The sequence below is a fragment of the Lynx rufus genome, unplaced genomic scaffold, assembly GCF_022079265.1.
Source record: "Lynx rufus isolate CCGP_SWC_20201006 ecotype Redwood Valley unplaced genomic scaffold, mLynRuf1.p SCAF_12, whole genome shotgun sequence".
Classification (NCBI taxonomy): Eukaryota; Metazoa; Chordata; class Mammalia; order Carnivora; family Felidae; genus Lynx; species Lynx rufus.
The window spans coordinates 36,156,287-36,170,694 of record NW_025814826.1 but is presented as its reverse complement, the minus strand read 5'-3'; the positions used below and the strand labels follow the sequence as shown (position 1 = coordinate 36,170,694).

The following is a 14,408-nucleotide window of genomic DNA, read 5'->3' as shown; positions in this document are numbered from 1 at the left end:
CTATCCTCAACATAAACACACACACACACACACACACACACACACACACACACACAGATAAAATTCTGGAAGAATGACCAAATCACTCACAGAGGTCAAACTTAAGCAGAGATTATAAATGATTTTGTTTTCTCATTTTTGTTTGTTTTCATTTTGAAATTTCCATACTCCTTAGAATATATTACTTATTATTTGTCAAAATGAAAAGACACCTGTTACATCAGGATCTCTTTACTTTTTTAAACTTTTTTAATGTTTATTTATTTTTGAGAGAGAGAGAGAGAGAGACACAGCATGAGTGGGGGAGGAGCAGAGAGAGAGGGAGACAGAGAATCTGAAGCAGGCTCCAGGCTCTGAGCAGTCAGCACAGAGCCCAATGCTGGGCTTGAACTCACAAACAGTGAGATCATGACCTGAGCCAAAGCTGGACACCTAACCGACTGAGCCACCCAGGAGCCCCAAAAAGACACCTGTTAACTCCACAGTAATGTATGCAGTTAATGTCCTTGAACTGAAGGTTTTCTGAGTCCTAAATTAACCTCAGTATTAAATTAAGAACTAAGATAATGTTACTTCCCTCCTCAGCAGTTCAATGTCAAGCAAGTAACATATTTGGTACAGTCAAAAATATAAACACAAGGGTGCCTGGCTGGCTTAGTCTAAAGAGCATGTGACTCTTGACCTTGGGGTCATGAGTTTGAGCCCCATGTTGAGTGAGAATACTTAAATAAATAAACTTTTTTTTTTTTTTTAATTTTTGTTTTTCAACGTTTATTTATTTTTGGGACAGAGAGAGACAGAGCATGAACGGGGGAGGGGCAGAGAGAGAGGGAGACACAGAATCAGAAACAGGCTCCAGGCTCTGAGCCATTAGCCCAGAGCCCGACGCGGGGCTCGAACTCACGGACCGCGAGATCGTGACCTGGCTGAAGTCGGACGCTTAACCGACTGCGCCACCCAGGCGCCCAATAAACTTTTAATATATATATGGGTATATAAACACAAAGGCTATGCAGAACTTTTAAAATTTAATCTTATCGCTAAGAAGAGTCTTAAGAATCAGGGGCGACTGCGTGGCTCAGTCGTTTAAGCATCCAGCTCTTGGTTTTGGCTCAGGTCGTGATCTCAAGGTTCGTGGGATGGAGCCCTGCATGGGGGTCTGTGCTGACAGCATGGAACCTGCTTGGGATGCTCTCTCTCTCCCCCTCCCCTGCTTGCCCATATGCGCATACTCTCCCTCTCTCAAAATAAATAAATAAACTCTAAAAAAGAATCAGTGTAATAAGTCTCTCTGTGAACCATTTTATAATAGCACTTTAGAAAAGTTAACTTTCTAAAAACACATTAATGTACCCTGTCTGGCCTATCTTAGAAATATACCTATGAGAAGGGCAGAATATCATCATTATCATTCTGAAGGTTAGACAACAAACGTTGTTTAAAAGTTCATGAAGTTGTCAGTAGTAGAATTAAAATAAGAATTATAAGTTCCTGACTCAGACCTCCATAACATGTTAAGTGATGAAAGCAAGGTGGAGGAAGTGTGTATATGTACATTATATATATATATATATATATATATATACACACACACACATATATATACACACACATATATGTATGAAGGTATATATGTATGTATGTTACAGTTATCCAAGGCCTGGGGGTAGGGAATATAAATACAAATACATACATACATACACACATACATATCTATCTATATGGACATATCAATATACACACACATATACATATATGTATACACAGAGACACATAAATTACATAAACATACACACACACAAAAATCTTAGATTTTTTATAAAATTAAACAATTAAACCATAGAACAAATTTAAAAAAATTACTACCTACCAAGACGAAAAAAGAAAAAAGAGTGGATGGGGAAAGATGCTAAATTTCTTGAATATATCTAATAATATAGATTTGGCTTTGCAACCATATAAATCTTTTACATAATTATAAAAGAAAGTTAAATTTTTAAAAATTGAAAACAATCCCTAAATTTCAAAAGCAAAATTCAATTATGTGTCATTGTGATAGAATAATAACTAAAAGATTTCTTTAAACCAAAAGAATTTGAATATACAACCCACGTAGAATATATAACCCTAAAAACAAAAACAACTTCAAAGAGGGGTGCCTGGCTGGCTCAGTTAGTAGAGCATGCAGTTCTTGATCTCAGGGTCATGAGTTCAAGCTTCACATTGGGTGTAGAGATTATATATATCAATCGATTAATCAATCAATAAAATTTTAAAAAAGAATTTCAAGGGGTGCCTGGGTGGCTCGGTTGGTTAAGCGTCCAACTTTGGCTCAGGTCGTGATCTCATGGTTCGTGGGTTCAAGCCCCGCATCAGGTTCTGTGCTAACATCTCAGAGCCTGGAGCCTGCTCCTCCCCCACTCATGTTCTGTGTGTGTGTGTGTGTGTGTCTCTCTCTCTCTCTCAAAAATAAATAAACATTAAAAAAAAATTTTTGGGGGGCGCCTGGGTGGCGCAGTCGGTTAAGCGTCCGACTTCAGCCAGGTCACAATCTCGCGGTCCGTGAGTTCGAGCCCCGCGTCGGGCTCTGAGCTGTTGGCTCAGAGCCTGGAGCCTGTTTCCGATTCTGTGTCTCCCTCTCTCTCTGCCCCTCCCCCGTTCATGCTCTGTCTCTCTCTGTCCCAAAAATAAATAAACGTTGAAAAAAAAATTAAAAAAAAAATTTTTAAAGAATTTCAAAGAAAGCTCAAACTGTTTCCAGTAAAAATATTGTTAAAGATAATGTGGATAATTTTATTCTGAAACTATTAGATATTATAAAAGGCACAACAGATAGACAGTTATGTTAACATCCTTACGAAATGAGATTTTCAGCGTAAGAGACAGGAGGTGTAAATATAGAATTAAAGAAGTAAAGCCTTGTAATTCTGTATCTGAACTGGAAATACCTGTATAAATTTGTGATTTAGTTTTTCTTTTAAAAACAAAAACAAAACAGTCTTCCTCTGTCTACTAAAAAGCCTTAGAAACAATAAGTGGCAATAATCAACAATAAGCACCCCTAGCACCAGACTGGTCTCTAAACAACAATTTCCACTAAAACATAATAAGGCTTCTTTTAATCTGCCAGTCTGGGGAAGAAATTAGATAAAATAATCCTGGAACATCTTGTCATGCCACAGAACAATGAAGCTATCCAAAGATTCCTGGAGATATGCCAGTTGACTTCAGGAACAAATTTAAAGAGATTCCCAAAGGCCAAAGTTAAGATAATTTAAGCATCAATAAAAGTTCACTGATAAAGAGCTCATTTAATACTAAAAATAAAAAACAACAAACAAATCCTCATTGTCACATTTAGAGGATAATAGGGAACCAACTTATTCTGAGAAATTGTATATATTGGGGGGAAAAAATCAAACATTTTAATTTGCTTCCTGTACAATAATATCTCAGAATAAATAAATACCCAACGTGGGTAAGAATACTTCTCTTTATGGAACTATCCTCATTAATAAATAAAGAAGCAATGATAGAGTGAGAATCTCACTATTTAAAGGACTCTGAATAAAATAATATATCTAGGTAGTACAGTTATCATCAATGTTCACTAACACCCCAAAAAGACAGAACTCAACAATGTGAGCCTCCTGATGTAATGCCACCACCTATGAAACTGCCGTAACAAAATACCATCAAAATATCATCAGATCATTCCTCTAGATTCAATCACCAGCTTATATAAATCAGAAAATAAAGGTGGAGAGATAAACATGTTAAATGATACCACAAGTATTTAATCAGCTATATGCAGAATATTAAAACATCCTTAGGACAAAGGAGTCAGTTTCTTTATTGAACAAATTGCATGATGGATGGATGGATGGATGGATGGGATGAGGGAGAAAATGAGGGGGAATAATGGAAAGAGGGAGGAAGGAAATAAAAGAAAGGGGGAATTTATGGATTAAAAAAGACTTAAAACATACCAACCAATTATAATGTTAAAAGAGTCTTTGGAGATACACCAGAATATTTACAGATGAAATGATATGATGTCTGGGAGGAGAGAAGGTAGATAGGGGTGGAGATAAAACAAAATTGGCCCTGAGTTAGAAGTGCTGAAGATGGGTTATGGGGACATGCAGATGTTTTTTAAATGCTATTCTTTGTATGTTTAATTTTCTCCAAAATAAAAATAGTTCCTGGCTACTAGTCTAAGATGTTTACAAAGTGAATTGTAAGGTAAATGCAAATGATAAAAATTTGATTGGATTATGTAATTAGGTATAAAAATCACTCAAAGAATTATACTAATTCATGCCATAGACTAAGTTGTTGTGTTATTATGTACTGGTACTCCTCCTTCATTTAAAAAAAAAAAAAAAAAAACATTGACTTTTGGAGGCAAAGAGGAAAATTCATAATTAACAGAACATAAAATTTTTCCTTCTTTCCCTAAAGTAATCCAACAACACTCTCTCAAATATCTTTTACAATAACATTAATGCTTTTATTAACTCTTCTTTTAAGATAGACAAATCCTTTGATAACATCTAGAGGAAAGAGGTTAAGGAAAATAGATTCTGCTTAAAAATAGACTGAAAAGCAGAATTTGGAAGTAACTAAATACTAAGTGATGTTCAGATGATGGACTTCATAATGCTAATTGCATTATTATTTTTTTCAAAAAGGAATCAATGTGAGGCAAAACATGGCATCCTTGTGGAAATGTGCATCAACTACTCACCTTATTGTCCAGTTTTCTTGCCTCCATTTCAAATAAGACCACTCTGTTATCCTTTATTTCTTCAGCTGAAATCTATAAGTGGATTTCATAAGGTAAGTGAAAGACAATATGTTTTAGGGGTTCTGATAAACTTAGGAAGTACTGATTGATTGTTATTGTGAGTAAATCATACCTAGAGAACACTTTAAATTGAACTTTAAACTGAACTATCAGATCAATAATTTTCATCCAATGTAACTGAAAAACTGTTCTACTTAAAAACAAATTCCAGGCTATCATGACCCCAAGGGCAATAAAGCTAACTACTGTAATGCTCTCTGTCCCACAGAAGTCAACACCCCAAAGACACTTAACATTCTTCTGTCTCAGGAAATTTAAACCAGAGCAACAGTTGTGTGGTGAAATGTACTTGACAAGGACAATAACCCTCAAACATGGCCTCTCAGGGAGCCAGCCTTCTATTCTTGGATAAAGTTCAAAACTACTGCTCCAGGCAGTGATAACCTGGACAGAAATTCTGGAAGATAATTATCTTATTCTATTATTTAGAGGTACTTATTTAAATTTTTTTTTCAACGTTTATTTATTTTTGGGACAGAGAGAGACAGAGCATGAATGGGGGAGGGGCAGAGAGAGAGGGAGACACAGAATCGGAAATAGGCTCCAGGCTCTGAGCCATCAGCCCAGAGCCCGACGCGGGGCTCGAACTCACAGACCGCGAGATCGTGACCTGGCTGAAGTCGGACGCTTAACCGACTGCGCCACCCAGGCGCCCCTAGAGGTACTTATTTAAAGTGTAGCATTATATAATTTGAAATCTAAAACAGTATAAACCATATACTCATTTGCCTAGGACCAATAATCAGCAATGGAAAAATCTGAGTGGACGGATCGGTTGCAGAGTGCAAGCACAAAAAAGATGGTTAAGAGTTGAGAGGCTCAATGGGCATGGCATGATATAGAACCGTTTGGAATAAAATCCATTATGCAAAGTTTCTGTCCTATTAAGGGAACTATGTTTGCTTGTAGAGGGTCAAACTGGTCCATTCAGATGATTAAGTTGTTTCTCTCTAGCTTGGGAATTTACACTTCCATGGGGGAGAGGCAAGCATCACCAAGGTGCACCTGATTCCATGGGCAACTTAAAAGACTCAAAGAAGGAATTCCCACACTGCATTTTTCTCCTTCTTTTTTGACCCAATACATTTCCCATTTTGTGATCATTATAAGGCAAGTGCCAATGAAGGGCAACATTCAAGATCAAATGATAAAAGCATGGCTACAGAGTATATTTGTCTGGTATGTATAGTTTCAGCATGTCCTATCATGCTAAATGTTTTCAGGCAAAAGACACATATCTTATTGTTACCGTAATGGTCCCTTTCCCCGCAGGTTTGCCATTTTTAAGCACCAGTGGTCGAGTTAGCCTCTTACTGGACACAATCTGTTAAAATTGGAAAGTGATACAAAGAGCTATTTCACTTCAACATGTAAATTTTTAAGCTGAATGGTTTGAAAAAAGAGTTGAGTATAAAGTAGACTTAAGTCATTACATATGGAAACATTAAGTCAATTCCTTAAAGACTGAGAGATTATAAAACACATCTATTTATTTAAAACCCACTGGAAAAGATTTCCACGGAGCCAATCCTGACAGATACAATCTTCCCAACCACTAGTTTCTTTATCAACTACTTCAAAGTTTAACTGCTTCCCTGTAATGGAAAAAGAGGGCCAGATTCTCTTCACATACACTAATCACTGACCTGAAAACCCTGTAGGTAAGAGGTGGGCCTCAGAACACTCAAAAATGGGATTCAATTTTTCAACTGACACATAACTTTGATATAACCCCCACAAAATATCATTTTGATAAGCAAACCATAAAAGACTCTTAAATACAGGAACAACCTTAGGGTTGAAGGGGTGACAGGCATTAAGGAGGGCTCTTTTCGGGATGAGCACTGGGTGTGATATGTAAGAGATGAATCACTGGGTTCTACTCCTGAAGCCAAGACTACACTGTATGTTAACTAACTTGAATATAAATTAAAAAAAAAAAAAGGAAATTAAAACTGGAAAAAATATATCATTTTGATTAAAACAATATAGTACTCTCAAACAGAGAGGTACTCTCAAACAGAACATCTCTGAAATTCATCATAGTTTTAGCTACAATGTGATTTTTTTTCCAAAAAATAAATACTACTTTAATTTCCTCTTTGATACTATTCATTAAAGTTTTAGAAAACCAACCAGCTTTTGTCCTTGAGAATAGGAAATACCAAGATCCACAAACAATTCAACACTGAAAAATAAATAAATCTAAGCAATAAATGTCACCCACTGAAAAACAATGGCTGCTCCCTCCTGAGATCTTTCCAGCTGTTTTGCAATGGTCATGATCTCTCCTTAGAAGTCAGACTCTGAGCTAGGATCTAAATGGTGAGCCTACAGACATACCTGTACCCTGATAAAATCTGTCATATACTGGAAAGATGGATAATTAAGCAACTATAATACAATGTGGTGGATGTTAAGACAGGAGCAGTAGAGAGTACCAGCTGAGATTAGGGTTGTGCTCCAAACTACTCAAGGTGTTCAGAGGATGCTTACTAGGGGAGGAAGGCTTACACTGATGTACCTAATGTTTAGGAAGAGAAAGCCAGGTAGAGGGATGGTGTTGGGCCATCGGGGATCTAGTGGGACTAGTCACATTAGTTAGAACATCAGAGAAGTTGATGTTACTTTGAAAGCGTTTATGACTTAAACATAAGAAAAAACTGTACTGAAATATGTAAATAGGAAACCTGTAAATAGTACACAAAGCAGCTAGAGCAATGGTATTACTTACTGAAATGCTGAAATGACAAATGAAACATGTCTAAAAAAAAAAAAGGAAAAGAAACACCCCAACGAAAAAGAATTAATGGGCTCTGCCAAAAACACACAGTTCCTGCCCTTATGAAAAATAAGATAAATTATATAATGTTCAAACCAAACATATATATATATATATGAACCAGGGCTTTAAAGTGATTACATGTTTTTCAACTCTAAAAATTAAACTAATGAGCACTTATCAAAAATGCCCAATTCTCTGGTTAAAATTTAGACGCAAGATAGTACAACAGCTAATTATACTCACTTGTCCAAGGGTACATTCAAATTCTCCTAAGAAGTCATCATCACTAAGCACGACGGTTTTGTTGTCAATGTCATAAATCCCAAATTTCAATTTCTGAACGACTTCAAAGTAGTAATCAATAATAAATGTCTTGGAAAATGTGGGATTCAAGCAATTCTTAATCCTTTCTGTGCGATCAACCTATACTCCCCCCCAAGACAAAAAGTTTCTTCAGATCAAAATGCACTCACATTTTAGCATCTTGCTGTCCTACAGGTAACTGGATATAGGCATACTGGATAGGTAAAGGAAGTTTCTATACATAGATGAAAAATTCCGCAATCAAGGACAAACTTGCCTAAAAAAACTGCATTAAGAGATTAATTTTAAATTGTTATTATTTTAACAATTCAAATAAGCACTTCACATTATCAAAAGAGCAATTCAGATTGCTTTTCATCTACAGAATTTAACATTACCTCATACCACTGTTGACCACTCGTATTCAAAAATAACACACATAAGGGGTCCGACTTTGACCCTACATCCATATCCAAAAGATTGTCACAGGAAATGCTCAGTTGCACCTTTGTAACGCATTGGGCAGCCATCTCTCGAGCTGTGAGAAAACCAAGGAAATGAGAAAGCCAATGAAATGGTGCCTTTAAGAAGTACATGCACGCTCAATGAAATAGTGGAATTCTTAGGACAAATTGTCAGAATAGGATCACAGAATAAACTTGCTAGAATATGACTGTTAATATATGCTCCTTGCCAATTCAGATGGCTATTAGCTCATCCCAGTGATGTTGCTTTAGTCAGATTCTCTTGCTGGGATGAAACTAATTTACTGTATGACAATAAGATGCAGCTTTTAAGATGGCCAATAAAACATACTCATCTTTTCACTTTATTAAAAGTTTTACCATTCAGAAAAAGTCCAAGCAAGTATAATCTTGATCCTTCAGTTAAACATGGTATTCAGCTGAAACACAAGATAGATTAAACTACAACCTTTATCTTTATTTATTTAACAAGATACTGAGTGAGGTATTTTATTTTCAAAGAATTTCAGGAGCACCCGGCCGGTGCAGTTGGTAGAACGTGCAACTCTTGATCTCAGGGGTGTGGGTTCAAGCCCCATGCTGGGTGTAGAGATTGCTTAAAAATAAAATCTTTTTGGGGGGGCGCCTGGGTGGCTCAGTCAGTTCAGCATCTGACGTCAGCTCAGGTCATGATCTTGCAGTCCGTGAGTTCAAGCCCCATGTCAGGCGCTATGCTGACAGCTCGGAGCCTGGAGCCCACTTCAGATTCTGTGTCTCTCTCTCTCTCTCTCTCTGTCCTACCCTGCTCGTGCTCTGTCTCTGTCTCAAGGATAAATAAAATAAAATCTTTTTTTAAAAAAATAATTCTATCTAAAAGTCAAACCTGGAGAATAAAAGACCCCAAGTGCCCCCTCCACTCCCTATCCCATCCCCATACATTTTACAGCAGTGGTTCTCAATCTTGGCTGCTTATTGGAATAACCTGGGAAGTTTTCAAAGCGACTGATGCTAGAGTCCCACCGAAAGAGATAAGGGTGCAACCTGGGCATCAGCTTCTTGGATGACTCTAACATGTAGGCAAGGTTGGCAAACCCACTCTTCCACAGACAGCATCCAGCAAACAGGCATGGTCTAAGTTTCCTCAAGACTTGCTGAGGAATACCACAGTTAACCTAGCTTTCACACTCCCCTTCCCACTCCAACCTCCAATCAATATATGAAGATGACTGGGGACAGAGTGGAATACTTGGGAACTGGCCTTGAGAGGTGATGATATGTTGAGGGTAAGCTGCCTTCTTCCCTGAACCCAGGGAAAGAAAGAAACTGTAGGTTTCACCAAGAAAAAGAAACAGGCATTGCATTCCTTGGTTGAAAGTTCACTTAGCCAGCTGTCTAAGAGTACAGTGCAGGTTGATGGTGGTAGGACAGGTTCTGGAGGTAGGATAGTAAGATGTAGTATTTAATGCCCTTGACCTCCACTTTGAGATGAGCTGACATTCTGGGACAACAGGGACAAATCCACTCATCTGTTATACTTAAACAGGATATCTGTGCTGTACAAAATGCTTAATCAGGTCTAAAATGATAAGGATTACTATGAGAAGAGCCCTTTGGCAATGTCAAAAACAACTTATGTCTCATGGAAACTCATTAATTGCTCTAATGGACGCTCTCAAAATTGTAGGGATCCTCAATGTGTGCCAAAAATCAATATCAGCATTTAATATTCCTAAATTAAAGAAGAATGAGAATGAGGTAGGTTTCATACTCTTGGTAGCTAGGAATTCCTTTTAAAAGCGATGCTGTATGTGTGTACCTTCACTTGGAAGAGAATTATTCCTCAATAAGAAACAAAATTCACATATTCCCAATTCACCTACTAAGTATCCTATTTTGTAAAATAAAACTACTATAAAGTCATATTTATTTTTTTTTTTTTGGCCAGGTTACCTGTGTCTAAATTATTAAGTGCCAAAATACACAGTGCTGACAATATGTGCCAAAGATATCAAGATAAAGGAGAAATCACTGAAGCAGACAGAGAATTAACAGTATCAAGAGTGTGGATGAGACTTCATTCTCCAGGCTTTGAAGGACTCCATTAGGTGAAGAGGGAGACAGCATAGAAGTAGAAAAGAACCAAGACATTAGAAGACACAGTGAGGATGCCTCACTGTGTGTCACAGAAGTGAGCATCTACATTGGGGAAAACCAGGCTGGACAGGTAGGAGGGGTGAGTTTAGGGTCACCTGAGAGCCAGCTGAAGGATTTGGGGGGGTGGGCAAGAAGGTGCTACTGATAGTTCTCAAACTAGGGATGGCAGGATGAAATGGCTTCTTTTAAAATGTCACTTGTGTCAAATCTCTTCTAATTCTACAGTATCTTAGAATTTAGAACATGATACCCATAAGGTCTTTATATCTAGCAATCCATGGATACAGAATTCATGAAAATTAGCATGTCTCCACACCATCTAATTCAGAAGATTAGCTATTTCCTTTTGGAAATACGCACAATGTTAAAGAGCATTTGCAATGATAGCATGAATACAATCATCATTCCTTTACAGTTTGATTTGTGAAAAAAGAAAAAGTGCTAAAAATATAGTAAGAGGCAAGAAGAAACTGGTAGGAAAAAAGAGATACCACCAAACACAAAAGCACAGAGACAATGGTCCAGTTACTTTGAACTTATCCAAATCCATGAAGTCTTTGGCATATTGACACTGGGGCCTCATCCTCAGTCTCTTCCTTGGATTCTCCATCCTTGACTTTTCTTCATCTCCTATTCCAACCCTTCATCCTCCTCCCCTCCAAGAAACTGTGAGCATCCTTTCAGGCTCTGTCACCTCCTGATGTCATGTCTACCTTTATTTCTTTTCCCTCTCAAGGCTTCAGGCATCCACTTGGCATACAGTACTCCCCAAACCTACATCCTTCAGCCTTGTCCCTATACACAATTACCTTTTCCCTATTCTACATCTACTGTATTCGGCCCTGAAGACCCTTGAGTTGTCCCTTCCTCTTCATTCCCCCATAGGACAGGCTCTGGAATCAGACAGCTGAGTTCTCATCTGGATCCCACCAGTGACTTTATCTGTGATCTCAGACAAGAGCCTTAACCTGCATATAACTTCTCAGTTTCTTCATCTACAAAATGAAAATAATAACTGTCCCTTCCTCATATAGTTGTTGTGGGGACTGAATGAATGAATATATTTAAACAGTGCCTAGTACATAGTAAGTGTTCAAAAGTTGCTTTTATTATTATTATTATTATTATTATTATTATTATTATTAATTTTAGAACTACCTGCCCCCAGATTCTGATCTCCTCCAGTGTATCCCATGTTTTATATTTTTTTACTATTCTATTCTGAGATGATTTCCCTAATTATTCCAACCTACACCAAGTCCCTCATTTGAATTCCTGCTGCACTAATAGTAACAGATAACTACAGTATAGGAACAAGATCAAATTTGAAGGAATGCATACCTGGGTTGAATCCTGCATCTGGTGATAGCTGCATGACCGCATATAAATTACTTAAATGTTTTGAGCCTAGATTTCCTCATTAGTGAAAATGGAGATACCCCAAGGAAACTTATAAATCTGGAATGTGCCAGCCATCTTGCTCTTCATATCTAACCTAGAATCTATGGAATAAATATTACTTATATAATTTTTCCTTTTGCATAAGGTAGTTTAGAGTCTTGTAAATTGTACGTCAGCAGTACCCAGGATAATGCAGTACCCTGTGGACAGACTTAGAATGAACAAGGATTTCTAAAGCTTCTGAAGAACATGTAGTGTAACCAGAAAGCCCTCAAATTTCCAAGGATGGGGACACAGAAAATACAGACCTTATCTGTGTGTGAAGTTAGTCTCACAGCAAAGAGACACAACACAACAGAGGAGCATTATTTTTTTCCCTAACAATGCTCATACAAGAGCTACAAAACCAACATGCCAGATACACCTGATTATGTAGTAAATTGTTGACAGTTACATAACTTAATTGCTGTTGGGACACAAATTTCCTCTATTAGCAGCATTCCCCCATGAAAATGACTCTGAATGCAGCCTCATTTTTATCTAGAAACTCATTATGACTGAATGACAAATGGAAGAAACTACATAAACAATCAGGTCTGGAACCTTGTTAATAGCAACATTCATGAAGATGCTCTTTTCATTTCCTTTCTATGTCATTATCCAGCACATGATACACAATTTTAAAAAGAGCAATAAGATATTCTTTTATGATGGAAGAAAATAAAGTAAATGTTTTGTACCCTTTGAGGATGGGAAATAGGAGATTTGGCTGGGATAAGTGACCAGGCAGAAGAATGTGTGTGTACAACTAACGAGTCATTTTTGTATTTTACTACCCAAAAAGTAGGATGATAGAAAAGACAGAAACAGCCCCTAGGAGTGGACAACAGCGTCTCTATTATACAGATTCTTTACCAGAGAATCGTTTGGTTTCTAAAATGCAAATAACCCCCCAAAACACTAAACCTATCAACCATTCTCCTGGTCACCCTAACTTTCCTGAATCAATTATTTATTTTGAAAGAGAGAAAGAGAGTGCAAGTGGGGGAGGGACAGAGAGAGGGGGAGACAGAGAATCCCAAGCAGGTTCCACGCTGTCAGCATGGAGCCTGACATGGGGCTCAGTCCCATGAACCGTGGGATCATGACCTGAGCTGAAACCAAGAGTCAGATGCTTAGCCGACTTAACCACCCAGGCGCTCCTCACTTCTGACATTTTTAAAAAAAATCATTACTGACTATCCAGGGCCTAGTCCAATTAGCTACACCTGGAATTCATGGCTTTGTCTACATCTGCCCCCAGCCTGCCCATCTAAGTTCTTCAAGATCCATTTCAAATGACACTTTCTCCATAAAGCTGTTGCTGATACCCACCTAAAGTACATAACTACCCACTAAAGTAGTTATGTACTGACACTTTTTTCTTTCACTATTGTTACTTGTATGCATGGCTCATCACCCTTTTTATCTACTGTGAGCTGAAGACAGACACCCATGTTTTACTGCTTCCTCTTCATCCTGAAGCAGGATATCTGGCACAGGTTTTTCATGGCAGAAATAGCTGTAGCTTTGGAGTCAGTATGCTTGGTTCAAATTTGCTTCCTCTTGTTAATTTGGGTGTGTCAGCTTTACCAAATTATGTCTGAACCTCAATTCCTTCATCTATAAAGTGGGGATAAAAAATTACCAGACAATTTTGGTTTGTAGGACACTCAGCATTTTGAAATATTCTATGAATGGTAGCAATTATTTTATTGACTACTCAAATATTTTAATTGACTGTCTAAGAATCAATGGCTTATTATTCAATATTAAGACATAAAACACCTTTCTCATCCTTGTTTATAAAGAACTTCTTAAGGGCTCCTAGGTGATTCAGTCAGTTAAGCATCAGACTCTTGATTTTGGCTCAGGTCATGATCTCACAGTTTGTGGGTTTGAGCCCTGCATCGGTCTCTGTGCTGTCAGCATGCTTGGGATTGTCTCCTCCCTCCCACTCAAAATAAATAAATATTTTTTAAAATAAAGCTTAAAAAAATAAAGAAGTTCTTAGAAGAATAATAAAAGAATGTCTAGGATTTACACAAAATTAATTTGCCAAGCAATCAGGCTTTATTATAGGTAAGTGTTAATTTTCCTAAATCCTCTCAGAAGAGTTTGTTTACCTGAATAACTGCCTAGTTGGTGTATGGGGGAGAGGGGACAGAGCCAGTGGCAGTGATTCATTATTTGTCCTGTAACAATGGGGAGGGAGAAGTCAATGCCCACCCACCAATGTCTTTAGTACACTTCACTCTTTAGCTACCAAAAGAGAAGGCTGGCAACATTACAAAGTTCTCAAAGGTTCCTTCTGGTTCTAATACGATGATTCACTAAATGGTATACATATTGCATCCTGGATGACCTACAATGAAAGCAAGCAGGGTAACCT

General features: G+C 37.6%; 1 protein-coding gene across 2 annotated transcripts in view; it reads right to left on the bottom strand.

The window, feature by feature from the left end:
- The window catches only part of CPNE3 (copine 3), a 47,040-nt gene that overhangs the window by 24,037 nt on the left and 8,595 nt on the right, over positions 1–14,408 (bottom strand). The window contains exons 2-5 of one of the 2 annotated variants that reach the window (XM_047074108.1): positions 8,357–8,496; positions 7,899–8,078; positions 6,120–6,194; positions 4,751–4,822 (exon numbers count right to left, since the gene is read on the bottom strand). In XM_047074108.1, coding sequence (XP_046930064.1) covers positions 4,751–4,822; positions 6,120–6,194; positions 7,899–8,078; positions 8,357–8,488 — 459 coding nt within the window. In that variant the 5' untranslated portion in view covers positions 8,489–8,496. The remainder of the gene's footprint in view (positions 1–4,750; positions 4,823–6,119; positions 6,195–7,898; positions 8,079–8,356; positions 8,497–14,408) is intronic. The other variant, XM_047074109.1, reaches the window with a different exon arrangement.